Source organism: Epinephelus fuscoguttatus, linkage group LG22 (assembly GCF_011397635.1).
Source record: "Epinephelus fuscoguttatus linkage group LG22, E.fuscoguttatus.final_Chr_v1".
Lineage (NCBI taxonomy): Eukaryota > Metazoa > Chordata > Actinopteri > Perciformes > Serranidae > Epinephelus > Epinephelus fuscoguttatus.
Window position 1 is genome coordinate 7,132,102 of NC_064773.1, and position 17,025 is coordinate 7,149,126.

General features: G+C 40.0%; 1 protein-coding gene across 1 annotated transcript; it reads right to left on the minus strand.

Annotated features, from left to right (window-relative positions):
• Positions 1-7,114: 7,114 nt before the first annotated feature.
• On the minus strand, positions 7,115-13,553 carry tmem243b (transmembrane protein 243, mitochondrial b). Its single transcript, XM_049566926.1, has 4 exons — positions 13,275-13,553; positions 11,565-11,615; positions 8,823-8,927; positions 7,115-8,596 (listed from the first exon to the last, which is right to left on the minus strand). The coding sequence occupies exons 1-4, from the start codon at positions 13,350-13,352 to the stop codon at positions 8,477-8,479; spliced, it is 354 nt and encodes a 117-aa protein (XP_049422883.1). The 5' UTR covers positions 13,353-13,553; the 3' UTR covers positions 7,115-8,476.
• Positions 13,554-17,025: the final 3,472 nt, after the last annotated feature.

Genomic DNA, 17,025 nt, shown 5'->3' on the forward strand with positions numbered 1-17,025 from the left:
CTTTGTGACAGCATTTGTCCTTCAATATGTCCGCCACAAAATGATCATCTATACATCAGTTACTCACTCCGTTTTATAGGGCTCTGGCAGTGCTCCTCCTGTTCCTCCTCACACAAAGGAGCAGATACCGGTCCTGCTGCTGGGCTGATGCCCTTCAACAGTCCTGTCCAGCTCCCCTCTCGATGGAGCTGGACTACCTGTGCAACCTGATTGGGCTGCAGGTACCGCCTCATGCTACCAGTAGTGACAAGGACACTAGCAGAAGACCAAACTAGAGAAGAATCAGTCAGGAAGGATAAGGAGAGAGCAAACTGCCTGTGGTTGTCTTCCTTTTGCCTCTCCTTTGCACCTCTTGTCACTTTGATTTGCACCAAAGCAGCTGAAACTGATTCACAATCACTTGTGCTTCCTAAACGGACACACTGACATCCTTGAAGTTTAACCGACTTGGTGTCAGACTGTGACCATGAAGTGTTCACTTAACTGTTTTGAGCAGTGTAGTTTTGCTGTTAGGTCGCCTGTGACTTCATCAAGGAGAAGCACGTTTTCTCCACAAATTCAACTTCACATAGGGTGAGTAGCTGATACACACACGATCATTTTGTGGGTGTATTCTTGTAATGTGGTGTCAGAGAGGATCATATGGAGCAGTGGTTCCCAACTGGTGGGTCCTTGGTCCATTCTGAATGCACCTGAAGTGACTTGCAATCATGTCAACTTTGTAAAGAACCCATTTTATTTCTAACTGCAGTGGGTAAGCTTTTATTTTGAAGTGCAGTTTCCTGCTGTAGAGTGAGTGACTAACAGATACTTGACAAAGACAGTGAACTAGCCCCACCACATGGCCAAATGCATGTATGACACCCAGTGTATTAAACTGTGTGGACCTTGAATGAAGGAGAAATCTGGACCAGTTGGGAACCACTGATATAGACTTTGTGGTATACAAGTATGACGTCTTCACACAGCTGTCGCCTTGTAGCCAAAGCTTTAAATGTCAGTGAATGTAACTACGTGGTCACAGAGCGTCGGATGAGCTGTAATCCTCTTTCATTTAGTGCCGTCCTCAGGGTAAATTAGTTATAGAATACCTGCAAAAAACTGACATTCCCATCAGCCTCAGCTGCACTAAGAATGCAAACAAACTTAAGATGGTGTACAGGGTAAACATGCACGCTGGTGTCATGTGTCTGAGTGCAGACTGTTGTAAGGTAATATGTATGTTTATAGGTTTGCATCAGGCAATGAGCTCATTACTTGACCTGTTTTTCATTGAACAGTGGTTAACCCCTGTTGGGTCATTTCCTTGAACAGCTGCTTTTACACCTGTGTGTACAACACCAACAGGAAACTATGTTCTCACAGTGATAAGGACATCAGGTTGATTTAATCAGTAGTAGTTTCACATACCGTAAAATTTTACTTTTACTAGCCTAGTGTGGCTACACATTTTGACAAATAAAGGCCTGGGGCCGTATTCACAATCATTCTGAGAGTACTCTCAGAGAGCTCCTAACTTAAAATAAAAACTTTTATTAAGTCCTAGCTTAGGAGTGATTTAGGAAAGTTCTCAGAGCAACTCTGAGCAAGGAAGGGACAGAAACTTTTACCTTAGTGAGGAGGTGTGGTTGACCCTGTTGCTAGGTGTGATGCAGTCTTTTAACAGGTGTGATTGGTTGTCACAGACACACCCTTCTGTGAGCCTGCAAGGTGTGGACACCCAGTGGAACTGAAATGAACTGCTGAGTGTTTACATGCACACTAATAAACCAATCAATATCTCATTTCTGGAGTTACCTGATTATTCAAGTGGTCATGTAAACAGCATAATCCGATAGGCTTTATCAGATAAAAGCCATTATCTGATTATGAGAAATCAGATGAACACATCTACCTTTTTCCCCAATAGCCAGATTATTCGGTGCATATATACCCCTTAATCTAGTTTCTTTCGGGTTTTACTATTTTATACTCCCACTCCACTACATTTTCGAGGGAAATATTGTACTTTCTACTCCACTACGTTAATCTGACAGCTTTTGTTTCCTTTCAGATAAAGATTTTACATAAAATAATGTATGTTTATATTCTCAGTGTTTAAATTGTCACTTTTATTTTATCGTACTTATATGCTATGCACTTTGTGTGACAAGTTTATATACATTTTTTTTTTTTAGATATTTTTTGGGGGCATTTTTAAGCCTTTAATCGACAGGACAGACAAGTGTGAAAGGGGGAGAGAGAGAGAGAGTGACACGCAGCAAAGGGCCACAGGCTGGAGTCGAACCCGCTGCACCACCAAGCCACCGACGCCCCTATACAATACACTTGTATATTGCACTGAATCTACCCAAAGTATGTAAAATTGGCTCCACATTGATAAACTACACATTAGAATGCTCTCACATGTATTTGTTAATGATAAAAACAAACAGTACTGTAAGAATATAAGCTGTCAGCATGATGAGTGCTTTATTTTGAAAATATATGACTTGCGTACTTTGAGATTTTTCAAGGGTATGAGTACCTACTGTAACAGGAAGTTTGAGTTTTATGTCATGTACTTGGGGAGAAATCCAACTGAAGGGCTGAATCATGTAAACCAGTTTTTTCTGATTATCAGATTGTTGAAGTGCACGTAAACGCGTCAAATCGGATTATTACCATTACCTGATTATTCCCAGTTATCTGATTATTGTGCGCATGTAACAGACAGACTCAAGTCATCACTGCTGCACTGTTGCATTTTTCCAGTTTTCCAAATATTTCAGTGTTGTGGTCACTTTATTTATGACGTTATGTAGGACGTGTAAGTATCTGTAATGAGATCAACCTCATATATTGCACAATCTAATCTGTAGCATCTCATTTACTCACTGACATCCAGCGTTTGGAGAATATTTCTCTGACCTCTTAGTCTTGCCACCATTTTCTCCTCTGATGAAGAATCTCTTAAGTCTCATAAAAGTCCTCCTCCCTGCTCCTAACAGTTTTTCACCTTAGGAGCTGTTTTAAGAGATGCTCTGTGAATAACTTATTTTAACAAGGACCTAGTCTGAACTTTAAGGGGAAACTCTAAGACAACGTCACAACTCTAAGAATTTTCTTAGAATTTTGTCACTGGGAGCAACTCTTAGCACGAGGAAGCTTTGTGAATACGGCCCCAGGTCTCAAGCACAACCTTAACTTGGGGTTTTAAAACACTCCTAGATTAATTCTTTTTTAAGATTATTTTTTGGAGCTTTTTGCCTTTAAGTAATAGGACAGTATTAAGTTGAGAGGGAGTTAGAGAGAGGGGGGATGACATCCAGTGAGGGGCTGCAGACTGAAATCAAACTCTTATGCAAGGACACTGGGACGCCTGCTCTCCCCACTGAGCGTCTGGGCGCCTCTTAGACCTGACTTTGATTTTTACATAATTATGACATACTGAGTCATAAGGGAGTGACTTTCTTATCATTATTAATGAAATATCTAAGAGTAACATTTAAATTAAATCCCAAATTTAAATCCTTTAAACTGCAGTTGCTCACTTATATTTTTATTCATGAACACCGTAATTTGCATTCCACATCCTCCCAAAGAGTCAGAATCAAACTAAAGTCGCTGTTTTTGTAAACTGGATCACACAGTTAGAAAACAACGAAGAGGCAGTCAGGGTACACAATTATTTATTCCATAAAATAAATGAAATAAATTAAAAAAAGAAACACATGGCTTTGACAATCCTAAAGTCGTGGCGAGGTGTGTTCCCCCCTCAGTTTGTTTAGCACTAAACCGTTTGTCACCGTGTCAGTTGTGTGTTTACTGCAGGTCGCCTGTAAACAAAGCTACAGTTGGAAAACAAATGCTACAATGAGGGAACCAAAGAGACGAGCTCAGAGGAAGAGTCTGATGATGTAATGGTGTTCTTAATGAACACTGCGTTTGTTTTTGGTCATTTCATGGAAGTTGTTGACAGTAAGAAAAGTACAGAATAATGACAGTGAATAAAAACCTTAGGCTGCAGATGTACTTGCTTTTTAACATGTTCGCACTGATAGCTGGCTGCATCGTCAACAAAACTGTTCACGTACTTTGCTCCACGGCAGAAAAAGACAGCAGCGCCATCGTAAATGTTACGTAAAGCGGGATTTATACTTGTGCGCTAAACTGACGGCATAGCCTGACATGCACCTCCCCAGAAATATGACACAGTACGACGCAGACGTCCTGTCTGTTTCTGTCATCTGAAACCATTTCCATCAGTGGAAACAAAGATTTCATTTACTTTAATTTCACAGATAAGAAACAATAAATTGTGAAGACAATAAAGCCTCCACAAAAATAGCATTTTAAGTCTTGTGTGTGATTTATCCTGGCTTCATATGAGCAGAGGAAATCTCTGCTTGTTGCTAGGCTAATTTATACAATGTAAAATGCCATAGGCTTGTGCTAATAACGTTAGCATGTTGTATTTGTTTAGAAAACGTGTTTAGTATAAGACAGTTGTTTTGTCAGTGAACCTTGTGAGTTGTAATGGAGCTGAATCTTGTAACGTTACCTTTGTTAAATGTTGCTGTTGTCCCTGACTTCATATGGGTAGAGTAAAAGTCTGCTAGCTGCTAGGCTAGTTTATACAATGTAAAATGTCATAGGCTTGTGCTAATAACGTGCAAGGTTGCTAAATCAGGCACGACATCACTGAGGTGAGTTTGTTTTTCATGCTTTATTTATGCGTCCACAACACTAAAGTGACGTCGCACTATCACAAACTTTTCGCGGGGGTTCTGTGCCCTGGTTATTCGCCTGTCCATAAGTCGCCTGATCTCTACACTTTAAATGCTGCTTTGTTCCAGGAAAACCCTGCATGGAGTATAAAAGATCCAAACTTTTCCTTGTTGCGATTTTGTGTCAGCTAGTGACAACCACCTTTTAATTTCTGAGGATGTGCACAAAGACGCAGCACACTAGAGGCAGCCAACATGCACACATACTGTATATGTGTAGTTAACGGCAAGTATATCTGCAGCCTAACTTTGATGAGTTTCTTTGAACAGCTTTAAGTGTGTCAGATGCTTCCTGTGACCAAACCTGACACCTGAATTAGATTTTTGGCAGTGTGAATCTACAGGGTCTGAATGACTCTGTCTCTTTATTGCAGCCAGTCAATGATCAATTAATCGATCAAGGCTTTTTTTCTTTGTCTCCTCTGAAAGTAAACTAAACGTCTTTGGGTTTTGGACTTTTGGTATGATATGGAAGCATCAAATTGAGCTTTGGGAAACTAAGATGAGCATTTTCAGTATAAGTCAGATTAATCGATGAAGATTTTGCAGCCTGACTTTGCTTGCTTTAAAATTAAAATGTCATTTTGTCTAATGGACCTGTGCAGCTATAGTGCAGAGGTGCATTTTGACACAAAGTCCAGCTTTACAGGGTCATTAAAGCAGCTACGTATGTGTAAACCAGTGTTTATCTAACCTGCAACCATCAGTGAATACTCTGAGATAAACAGACCTAAATTACCAAACGTTTCCATGATTATAATCCCGATTCTTGACGTAAAACAGAGAAACTTAAAGCCCAGCTCAGATTTGTGAATGGCAGAATTACTAGTGCAAAATTTAGATGGCAGACACATCAATGTGAAACAGAAACATGTAAAGATCTGCTGTAACGTGCAGCTTCAGTGTAAAGCCACATGGATTGTTCCCGTTCATTTTCATTGGTGCGACAGCTGTGTGTGTGTGTGTGTGTGTGTGTGTGTGTGTATGGCTTAGACACAAATATGAATCAACCAATGCTTAGTGCAGGAATTGGCAGTCAGTCTGTAAATCAGCATTTAAATTCAGTTACTAAAAATCCTCTTAGCAAAGACTTGATGTGAGAATCTAGTTGTAAACGCGCGGAAAAATGGTCAGATGAGACAGACATGGTGCGTTGGACGGGACTTGCATATATTCGCCACAGGAGCCTGAAGCTGTTTGTGCTATTGCTGTGTGAGCTAGTTTGGACTACAGTCTACAGTACGGAATACTGCTCCACCCAGTGTGTGTGTGTGTGTTTACATGCTCATAGTCTCTGTCGTAGTTATAGGAAACATCCTCCCTGGTAAAATCCGAACAGTTAAAAATGTGAATACAGTCGGTGGAAATAAAACATGGTCCGTTACGAAGTTCACAGAGGAATTCAGAGGTGTAGATGAGGTTTTAGGAGGACTGAAGCATCATAGTCACGTCACACACACACACAAAATGTAATGGTGCATTCAGGCGCTCTTTGTCAACTCTGAATGCCTGAAATCGGTTTACCGCTTATAAACTTTACTGTATTAGCTGATTTGACTTTTTTCTGGGTCAGAATTTGTTGTCGAGCCGTAACAATTATTTGATCAATAAATGAAGCAACTATTTTGGTCGTTATTTAATAACTTTAAGGCAAAAACCCCAAATAAACCTCTGGTTTTAGTCTTCGAATGTGAAAATATCTTTGATGGGGAGAGAAAACTGGACACTACTTCCTGACATTTCCTTTTTTGTAAGATTATTTGTGGGCTTTTTCGGCCTTTAATCGATGGGACGGTACAAAATAACTGAACGAGGCAGCGGTAGACCGACCACTCTCATGTTCTAGCCTCTGTACATGGGGCGCCAGCTCCACCACGTGAGCTACTCGGCATCTCTATTTCCTGACATTTTATGGATCAAACAATTCTTTGCTTAATCTATGTAAGTCCTAAAATGTGATGATTTCTCCAGAGTACAGCAGCAACACATTTTTACCTGTACTGTTGCTTTAACTTCATCACTACGACGTAAACCTGGCAACCCACAGCTGAATATGTCCACGTACTGTACAATTAACTTCCATTTCCAGGTTAATGGTAAATATTTTTTGTTACAATACTGTCCACATTGTAATGCACAAAGGAGCTCGAGTATAACTTTGGTATTTTTCAAGCTGGACCCTATTTTACCGTGTTTTTTTGTCCATGTGACTCACGACAGCAACTGAGACAACAATTTTTGAGACAGGGTCAATATTTAGTGAGAGCGCTGCAGCCGGCAGCAGTGAAACAAGCTGCAGTGTAGCGTACACTTAAACTGATGTCGATATTTTTTTTTTTAAAGTGTTGTTTTTGTAACTGACATATTGACACTATTCCTCTAGATGTCTGACAGCGTTATGGAATGGAGGAGAGCCAAAGTGCGTCTAGCCGCCACCGGAGTGGGGTTGTACAGTACATTGAATATTCACCAAGTTAGATGTTAAAATACGCAGGTGATGGTGATTTAAGGGCAGTTTTCACTCAAACAAAAAGGATCTTACTCTTTAACATAAAGGTCTATCTCTGTATGGATCAATCTGGGCCTGTCAGTGGCAAAAACAAACACTTTAAGCGGGCATAAATATAGGGTGCACATGCTGCTCTTGATTGGTCAGAATTTCCATGTGGGAAAAATCCAGGAAGTAAAGCAAACGTTGAAGAAGAGTACACTTGCAAGATAAATGTGACACTTTCTAATGTCACAATGGAGGGACAACTACGCAGGTTGATTTTAGCGCTGCTCATCGTGGACTATATTGCTGTCATTGTTCATTTTAGTCAAACCATGCAGTTTGAAAACGAGGCGCGGCTCCAACTAGAAAACAATGTTTTGATGCATTGGATGTGCGTCGACCAGTACATACTCTATTTACACCCTGCAGTGGTGTCTTTGTTGGTCCAGTTCATGTGTTGTGACATTTCTGACCCTGAATGCACCATTAACCCAAACGATGGTGTCTTATCAGAGTTTGAAGGAACATCTGGAATGATTATGAAGTTATATATTTGGTCTTCAAAAAAGACTTTGAAGGAGGCGTCGCTTGACGTGAGACACAGCTTGTACTGAAAGATGTTTATAAAAATGACTGAAGCAACAGTTTTACCCCCTTTTTTCCTGACAGTGGTTTAAAGATATAAATATAGTTAATCAGCAAATTAATGGCAAACACAAACATGTAAAATGTAACGTTACGCAGACTAGATGAGACCTACAGTATCGGGATCAAAGGGCAGATGTTTCCTTTAACTGCTGCATCATCGTCATCATCATCGTCATGTATTCTGTTGTAAGTTTAAGTGCTTGTTATTGTAAAAAGTAATGACTGCAAATGTTTATGTGCATGTAAACACACCTGTTTCATCCGCCAGCAGTGTGTCTCCAGGCAGATTTATGGCCTCAAACAGCCCATCATGATTTCTACACTGCGGCGTTGTGTGTATATGTGTGTGTGTGTGCAGTGCATTATGCTTCAGCACCAACAAGTCTTCATCTACTGGAACCATTGAGCTTCACTGGTGTTTGGTCCCAAAATCTTTCCAGTTCGCTGCAGGTCAGGTGGGAAATTCATTCAAGTTAGTGTGTGACGAGTCCGTCTCTCCGTGTAGTCCTTCCATGTGTCAAGGCCATGTCTTCCCTTCTTCCTCCTCCTCTTCCCCGTCCCGTCTTTACCTGACTTCGTGGAAGTAGAGGTTGGCACATAGACACAGCAGCACGATGGACGCCAGCATGTAGTAGATCAGATTCCTGAATTTAGGCTCCAGATCGCCCTGCCGGTACCAGAATATCTGACGGAGAGAAACAGGAATAAAACTTGAACTGATTTCATTGAAAGTTTTATATCAATAAGCGACAAAATGCTCTACTGTTCATTACAGTTTTACAAGAAACGTCAGGTGGCAATGTTGCAGAAAAACATCAGCTTAGTGAATAAAGTCTGTCAGTCTACAGAACTCCTACCTTTCCAAGTTATTAGATAATTTAGATTTCTACTAAAAAGTAATGTGTATTTACCAGCACTATAGTGGATCCACATGCTAACAGGATGCACACGGCAAAGAAGACATTAAGCGGTTTTGGAGGCAACGAGGGGAACACAAAAGAACTGATAACAGTCACCTGGAAGACAAAACAGGACAAACACTGTTAAAGACACTTTAACATGAAAAACGTTCAATTTCAAAAGGTTTTAATGATCTAAGCCTAATTTTTAACTCACACCTCGAGATCTGGACAGAAAACAAGCCTCTTCCAGACATCTGAACATTTCTGACTTCATCTATCTGCTATCTGAAACAGACTTTTGCCCCCTAGAAGCAGCTCTAATGCAGGCTGGCACACCTCCAGTTTGGAGAAGCAGACAGGAGTACTGACACAGAAGCGATGCAATGTACCGCTGTAAACTGGGGCAGCAACAAAATGTATTTTAGCCATCTAAAAAACACCTATAATCAGTTTAGTGTGCACTATATAGGAGAATAATTCCATTGCTTTACTGTACAGTCAGACAGATCTTTCTGACGGTGAACTGGGGCAGTTATATCGCTCTCTTCAAAGCCAGACTCCACTGACAAAACCAGTAATTTTACCTCAAAGAACACCTCAAACGGTTAGTTTGTTTGTGTTATTTTGTGACTTGGGGTTTTAAAGTACTATTTGGATGGGATTAGTCTTACGTAGGGATGTGGACTAATGTCTGATAACCACAGGATGTCTGTAATATAAATGTCCGATTCACACGAGACAAGAAATCTCTGTAATTCCACCAGAGATGGGAATGGTAACTCGGTTTGCACCCTGGCGTCACCTCCCTGTCGGCATTTGCGTGCTACGTTGCTTCCTGTAAGCATCAGCTGAAGGATAATAATAATTAATGATTAGCCCAATGTGAAATATTGCCCATGACCAGGATAGTGTGTACACAACGATTATCAATATGGATTTATATCAGGCCTACCTAACACAACCAGAAGTCTCGTGGCTCTGAAAAGTGCTTCCTTCTCGACCTTTTTGACTGGTCTCCCACGTACAGTAGGGCTATGCCATCATTAGAAGAATGTTCATGATCACGACCGCCGACAACACCGAATGCTTCTTCAAGTGCCTCCATCATCACAAAAATGCAGAATCTAGTTGTAAACGCGGAAAAATGGTTGTCAACAGGATGTGACGAAATATTTACACACATTTTTAGAGAGGATCGCGTTCGCACATGATTAATCGTGATTATCATTACCCAAGGTTTTTCTCCAGACCGTTTTACAGAAGGTAAAAGTCGTCGTAATTTTTACTGACATTATCCGTAGTGATTACAGACATGGTGCGTTCGGACGGGACTAAAATCCCTGGTAATAATTACTTTACGCCACGTCTCCACGTTAAACTAATCCCGTCTGAATACAGCTTTAGATTCACCAACGTCAAATAATAACACAAACAAAATAACTGAACGAGGCAGCGGTAGACCGGCCACTCTCATGTTCGGCCATGTTTAATTACAGCTTTTCTCAATGGAGTCTGGCGGCTTTGAAGAGAACGATATAAAGGCGTCACTTCCTTGTCTGATGGCGAGGTAAAGCAGTGAAATTATTCTAAATATAGCGTACACTTAAACTGATGTCGATATTTTTTTTTTTTTTAGGTGGCTAAAATATGTTGCTGCCCCGGCTACTGCAGTGCATTGCTTAGCTTCTGTGACAGTTCTCCTGTCTGCTTCTCCAAACTGGAGCCATGCCGACTGACATCTACAGAAGATAATATACTGACTATGGATGAGTACATCACATGACCTCACTTTAAAGATCAAAACCAACCCTTTTAATGTGACATCGAGTTATGTATTTTATGAATTCAGCCTGCGGTCACAATTTCTATATAAAAGTGATACAACTACATTTAGTGTAACTTTTAAGAGTAGCAGACTGAAGAGGTGCGTGTGTGTTGATTGACTGCAGAGAGTCAGTGTGTAGTCACACTTTTCACTCTGAAGAAGAAGTAAAAACAGCTGAGTCATTGTTTTCACCACAGACACCCTTTCCTCATCTGTACGCAGCCACAGTCAGATTTTATACGCTAGGAAAAGGATTCTCAACCATGGAAAACTGCTCCAATCGTAATATATGTACATCTCATGGCGCCACAGTTCAGCCTTTAATCCTGAAACTAACACTATAAATGAGTCAAATGAGAAAATAAAACATCAGAAAATGAATTATTAAAGAGCCTTTGAGGAGTTGAGTAAAGCAAATGTGCAACACGAGTGCTACGAGCTCTTTGCGTAACCCATGACTAAACTAAAATATCAGCGTGTTAGATTTAATCGCTATAAAGGGACAAATGTCAGATCAGTTACAACCATTGGAGACTTAAAAGGTGCTCCACACACCCTGTCTAATGGTAAGAGTGGAAATATAAAGCTAAACGCATTCCAAGAGCAGCACAGAAATGCCTCTACAACTGCATTTTCAAAGTTATGGTGCAGTTCAGAACGACTTGTCCCATAACTCTTTGAGCTCATTAGTGCTCGTCTGATTGTATACGACAGCTGTGATCTCAAGCAGATACAGAAAAATGTTGCTGCAACTCCTCTTTTTTGTTCCTGATTCCACAGAAAGATTCAGGAAGCTGCTGTAAACGACTGTAGTGATTGCTTCACCTTTTATTTTGGTGCAACATCTATATTTGCTGTAGGTAGTAAAATCAGGAGGAGGTTTTTTTAATAACTTCCATCTGATGCGGCGGAAGATTTGTACTCACTAAAACAACCAGAAATGTGAATCCCCCCACTGCCAGGTTGATGATTCGATCCTGTGAGAGACACAGTAAACACATCAGTTTATACAAGTCAACATCAAATGTCTGCCATCTTTACACACTGCAAGACACTTCAACTGCAGCCTAGTCGACAGAAGAAAATACTGGCATCGTACATTTCTGCAGACCATTAACACGTTACATTTGCACGTTTCATACATATCGCATCAACGTATCTGCAGCGACGTAGTACACAACGTCACTTAAGCCAGATGACTGCCGAGCTGCAGATCAACAAGCAACAAAACCAGGTGTGTTTTAGCGAGTCATTGCTGTTTCCAGCAGTTTTTCAGGCACCAAATGTAGGTGGGATGCTTTTCAACCCCCAAACAAGGGTGTTGTTTAGTGACCTGTCGCTGTTTTTCTTGCAGCTTTTCAGCCCACTAACATGGGTGCTTTTGAGTGACCCATTGCTGTTTGTCCTGCGGCTTTTTAGCCCCCGTACATAGGTGTCTTTTTGTGACCCTTTGCAATTTTTTGAGATGCTTTTCAGCCCCCAAACGAAGGTGTTGTTAAGCAGCCTGTTGCTGTTTTTTGATGACCTGTGGCTATTTTTCCTGTGGTTTTTCAGCTCCCTAAAATGAGGGCTTTTTAGTGACTAGTTGTTTTCCTTTGAATTTTCAGCCTCCAAATGTGTTTTTTTGTGGCTTGTCTCAACTGTTTTTCTTGCAGTCTTTTTTTAGCCCCCAGTTGTGGGTGTTTTTTAGCAACCCCTCACTGGTTTTTCTCCTGCTTTTCCTGGTTTTTCTCCTCCTTTTCAGCCCCAAAACTGCTGTTTTATTTTCTTTTAGGGACACATTGCAGTTCCCAGCAGCTTTTCAGCTGTGGTGAACTCTCACTTGCAGTTTTTCAGCTCCCAAACAAAGATGTTTTGTAGCAACCCATCACTGTTTTCCAGCGTCTTTTCCGCCCCCAAACAAGGGTGTTGTTTAGTGACCTGTCGCTGTTTTTCCTGCAGCTTTTTAGCTCCCTAACATGGATGCATTTTAGTGACTTGTTGCTGTTTTACTTTGGCCTCTTAGCCCCCAAATGTGGGTGTTTTTAGGAACCTCTCACTATTTTTCCTGCTGCTTTTTAGCCCCGAAACGTGGGTGTCTTAGTGACCCGTCTTTTTCCAGAGACCATTAAGCCCCCAAACCTGGGTGTTTTGGGGGTTTTTTTTGCGGTCCATGTTTTTTTTTTAGCAGCTTTGAACCCCATCAAATGTGGGTAATTTTAGTGACCAGATGCTTCTTTTCCTGCGACATTTTAGCCTATAAACACGGGTGTTTTTTAGTTACCAGTCCTTTTTTTTCCCAGTGGGGATACTGCCACGAAAAGCAGTTGTTTTTTTCCTAAGACATTACTGTTTATTCAGCTTGGCCCAAGATTTGGCCCCAGTGTGGGGTATTTTCAGCCTAAACATGACCTTTTTATTAACCTTAACTAAATGTATTTGGGTGCCTAGTCCTAACTACACATTAACTACAGTGTTGTTGAAACATAAAGTTTCAGCGTGTCCACCACATAATAAAGTGCAAATGTAACTGTGGTTTGCAGAAATGTGCACATTTTTTTCTGCCAGTTGGCTTGATTACTGTCTGTGTATCCAAAGCCCTGATGTATCATTCCTGAATCAAACCAGTTTAAAAAGTTTACACAACATGCTCCTACCCGTGCAGAGGTCTCCCCAAACAGAGGTCTGTTGTCCAGGCCACTCGTGCCGTACGTCCTGGTGGTGAAGTCATCCATGGTCGGCTCGGCAGACACCAACACTCAGCACCGACCACTTGCCTCTCAGCAGTGCCGCCTCCTGGTGACACCGGGCCAGTGCTGCATGCTAGCTAGCTAGCTTCCAGCTGCCTCCCTCTGCACAGTGTCAGGGAAGCTGTCAGTGTCAACAGAGTGTTGGGGACATCACGGAGTGTGACTCTGATGGCCAGGTGGGTTACCTTATCTGTGAACAGCACAGTCATAAACAGGAAATGCTTACAAAAGGCGAACATGACAGTCAGACAGAAAAAACTCCCTTAAAATGTCATCAGGGTTTCCTGCAACATCCTGCCTTTATTGTAAAACTATAAAAATCCTGTGCTCCATTGTGTCCCCATTTAACTTCACTAAGGTTAAAGCAATGAAGAGTCCCAACACAACAGCACATGCTGTTAAAATCTAAACAAAAAACAAAGAATCTTAAAGTTCTGGTTACACAAGAGCAGCATTTAAATTCTTGTAAATTAGAGATCACACAAATAATAAATTACTTAATAAGTGTTTTTTTTTTATAAATAAGGACGTTTCTCTGACAGATGACGGCGGTTTTCTTTGTGTGGAGGTTAAACTCTGCTGATTAACACACAACAGAAAACAGATTTATATTGTTTCTCATTCGGCTTCACTTCCTCTTTTTTCAGGTGCGATAAATACCACAAGTCAGTTCCATCTCTCAGAAAAACGAGTAGCGGTGATGATGATAGCGGTTTGAAAGAGGAAGCTGAAATCAAAACAAAGTCTGACTTCATACTGCATCAACGTCAGTGTAAAAGTCTATTTTTCCCGTTTAGCCGTTTGGTGACACCAAAGTTTGAACATGGAATTTCCAACCCTAAACCTGAAGACAAAATGTGCTTTCATTCAGCAGCTATTTTAATAACATAAGAAAAAGACACTGGATGCCACACTGGACTCTGGGGACTTGCGATGGGTGAATTTTAGATGTTAAAGGCCAAACAGTTAAGTCAATTACTTGGGAAAATAATCTGCAAATGAATCGAAGTTGCTGAAATAAGAAATGTTATTGCTTTGTTGTTGATATAATATAGGGTTGCAGCAATGTACCAGTTTCACGGTGTACTATGATATAATAATTTAAATTCTGTAATACCGCGACACCATGAAATGGCAATATTTTCCGAGACTGCTATTGTACCGTGAAAATTTCATACTGTTGCAACCCTGATGTAGTAACCCTACCTAAAATTATCTTGCCACAAACTCAAGAGCACCTAACAAATGGACATTGAGATTGTTTCCTCATCAGAATGAACTTTGAACCTTTACTTATAATCATGTTTTGTTTCCTTGATAGGTTAGAGACCTTATATTTTACAGTAGATAATGTATTTTAAAAGAGAACCATCACTTATTGCCTCATCTAGGATCGATAGTATTACGTAAATAGAAATACAGATATTTTTTACTTCAGCAACATGCAGAGGATGTTAAAGCACTTTGCCGTAAGTCTTCATTTCATGCTGCGTACACACCCAACAACCTCCACTTGTAACAAACAACTTGAGCTTATTTATTCAAGAAAAACCTTAAGGTTATTTTACAGCAAGTGTTAAAGAGTCCTCGGAGTAAGCAACCCCGAGCAGTTTGAGTTTGAGAGCTGTGATCTAATGCAATAAATGTGCAGAACAAGCTGTGAGATACATTCTGCTATTGTATACTCTGATTTTTAATATTGCCAAACTTCCCTGGAGAATTTTAAAGTTTCTCTGTCTGATTACAACTCTCAGAAATCCATGATATGTCAGAAACGACACAACCTGACCACAGACAGCATTATTAGCTCAAAGCATCTATGTTGGCATCTATGTTCACACACTTTAAGCAGAACCAACAAAACCAGTCTCCTAATCTGATCCTCTTCAGGGACGATTATGACATATTAACTGTACAGGAAACGTCACAGGAGGAGTGGGGATGATAAAACCTCTACAAAGATTAAATATACTTCTCTAACATTAGTTTCACACCATGTCTTCACGCAAGGTTAAACAACCATTCTCACAAAAAACAACGGCAGCTGCAGCTGCTGCTTCCTTTCTGGGTCAGAAGGCAGCAGGAAAGGAAATAAAACCCTCGCAGAGCTTTCTCAGCAGAAAACACACGGTGGAAAACAAGAGCTTCATTATAAACTAGCATAAAACTGGCCTAAAGCTACATTCCTGCAGAGCCTTGTGATTCACTAGGCTTCTTAAAAAGAGACCCCACGACTTAACTGAGCGAAGAAGACAAATATTTGTTTCACGTGTGAGCCAACAGTAGAAACCAGGGTGAAATGACACCTTGAGAAAACCCTGAAAATGTATATGAACAAATATATAAACAAATATAGCAGGTAAATAAAAAATATCTGACAAATGTCTTCACCCTTTGAAACCTGAGCAGAAAAATTACATTAAAATTAAAAATTAAAGAAAATTTAAAAAAAGAGAGAAAGTGAACTAGAAAAAGTGCTTAGAAATTTTAATAAATCTGTACCGTAATTTTAAACATGAAATAATAATAATAATTATATTTAATTTTTCCCTAGCTGTCTTCTTTTTTCCCTTTTTAAATAAAAAAATATATAAATATATTTATTTATTTGTATTTTTTGCAACTACTCTTTGAAGACAATTGCACCAATTTGATCAAGCTTTACATACTTACTAAAGACTTCCGAAAACAGCACAAGCAAAGTGATGTCGCTGCTTGTTTCAAAGGCTCAATCTGTTGCTCAATAAATCAACTAATTCAGACTTTTATCGTCAGTTAATGTGATTATTTTCTTGATTAATTGAAAATCATTTAGACTGTGAAACATTGAAAACTGCTCTTACCAGTTCAGAAGTGTGTCAGAAACCCAAATATATTTAGTTTATACACCTAAATATCTGAATAACACTCCAAAATTAAAATATGTTAAATTTACTATCATATTAAACAACTTAAATCACCACGTATTCACAATTAAGAAACTTAAACCTGTGATTTCTTGGCATTTCTGCGTTAAAAATGACTATAACAATTAGCTGATCATCAAAATAGTTGCTGTCAATCAACTAATTGATTAATCCAAGAGCTCTACAACCAATTCTGACAAAGACGTAGATACAAATCAGATTAAATATAATAAGATTTAGTAATTTAGGATACTTTAATGACTTCTGCATCTTGTAGAGACCTGCAGACACCCTGGTTTAAGGTGTATTTCAACCACTTTTTCAATAGTGTCAACATACAGTACCATATGTCCCCTCATCTGGGTGCAGAGGCAGTCAGGACTGATCACTGTAAATACATTACAGACTAGAATAAAGAGTTTTATAGGTAAATATTAATGAGTATATCAGCAGCAAGCTTGCCTTACTGTAAGAGATACTGTCCTGCTGCAGTCCAAACAAACAATATCAGCATGTTTTCAGGAAGTTAAGAGATAAAATCAGCTGCAAACACCTGACCGTCAACATGAAACATGACAATAACCCTGGCAGTGACATTTCTGTGACAGCCACCATTTATCTTGGTTAGTAAATAGCTTACCTTGCTAGCAGCAGCGAAGCAAATACCTTTAAGTTTAACCCAAACAGCTTGTTAGCCGTGTAAGTCATAGCCAGAGGGTAAACGTCACCTAACCATATGTTACCGTTAAGTG

What these genes read in the sequence shown, in the direction of transcription:
- tmem243b (XM_049566926.1), bottom strand. Translation starts at nt 13,352, where the DNA reads ATGGATGACTTCACCACCAGGACGTACGGCACGAGTGGCCTGGACAAC. An exon ending in TCACATTTCTGGTTGTTTTA is followed by an intron (nt 8,928 to 11,564) that starts GTGAGTACAAAT and finishes TTTGTCTTCCAG; the next exon opens with GTGACTGTTATCAGTTCTTT. An exon ending in GTGGATCCACTATAGTGCTG is followed by an intron (nt 8,597 to 8,822) that starts GTAAATACACAT and finishes TCTCTCCGTCAG; the next exon opens with ATATTCTGGTACCGGCAGGG.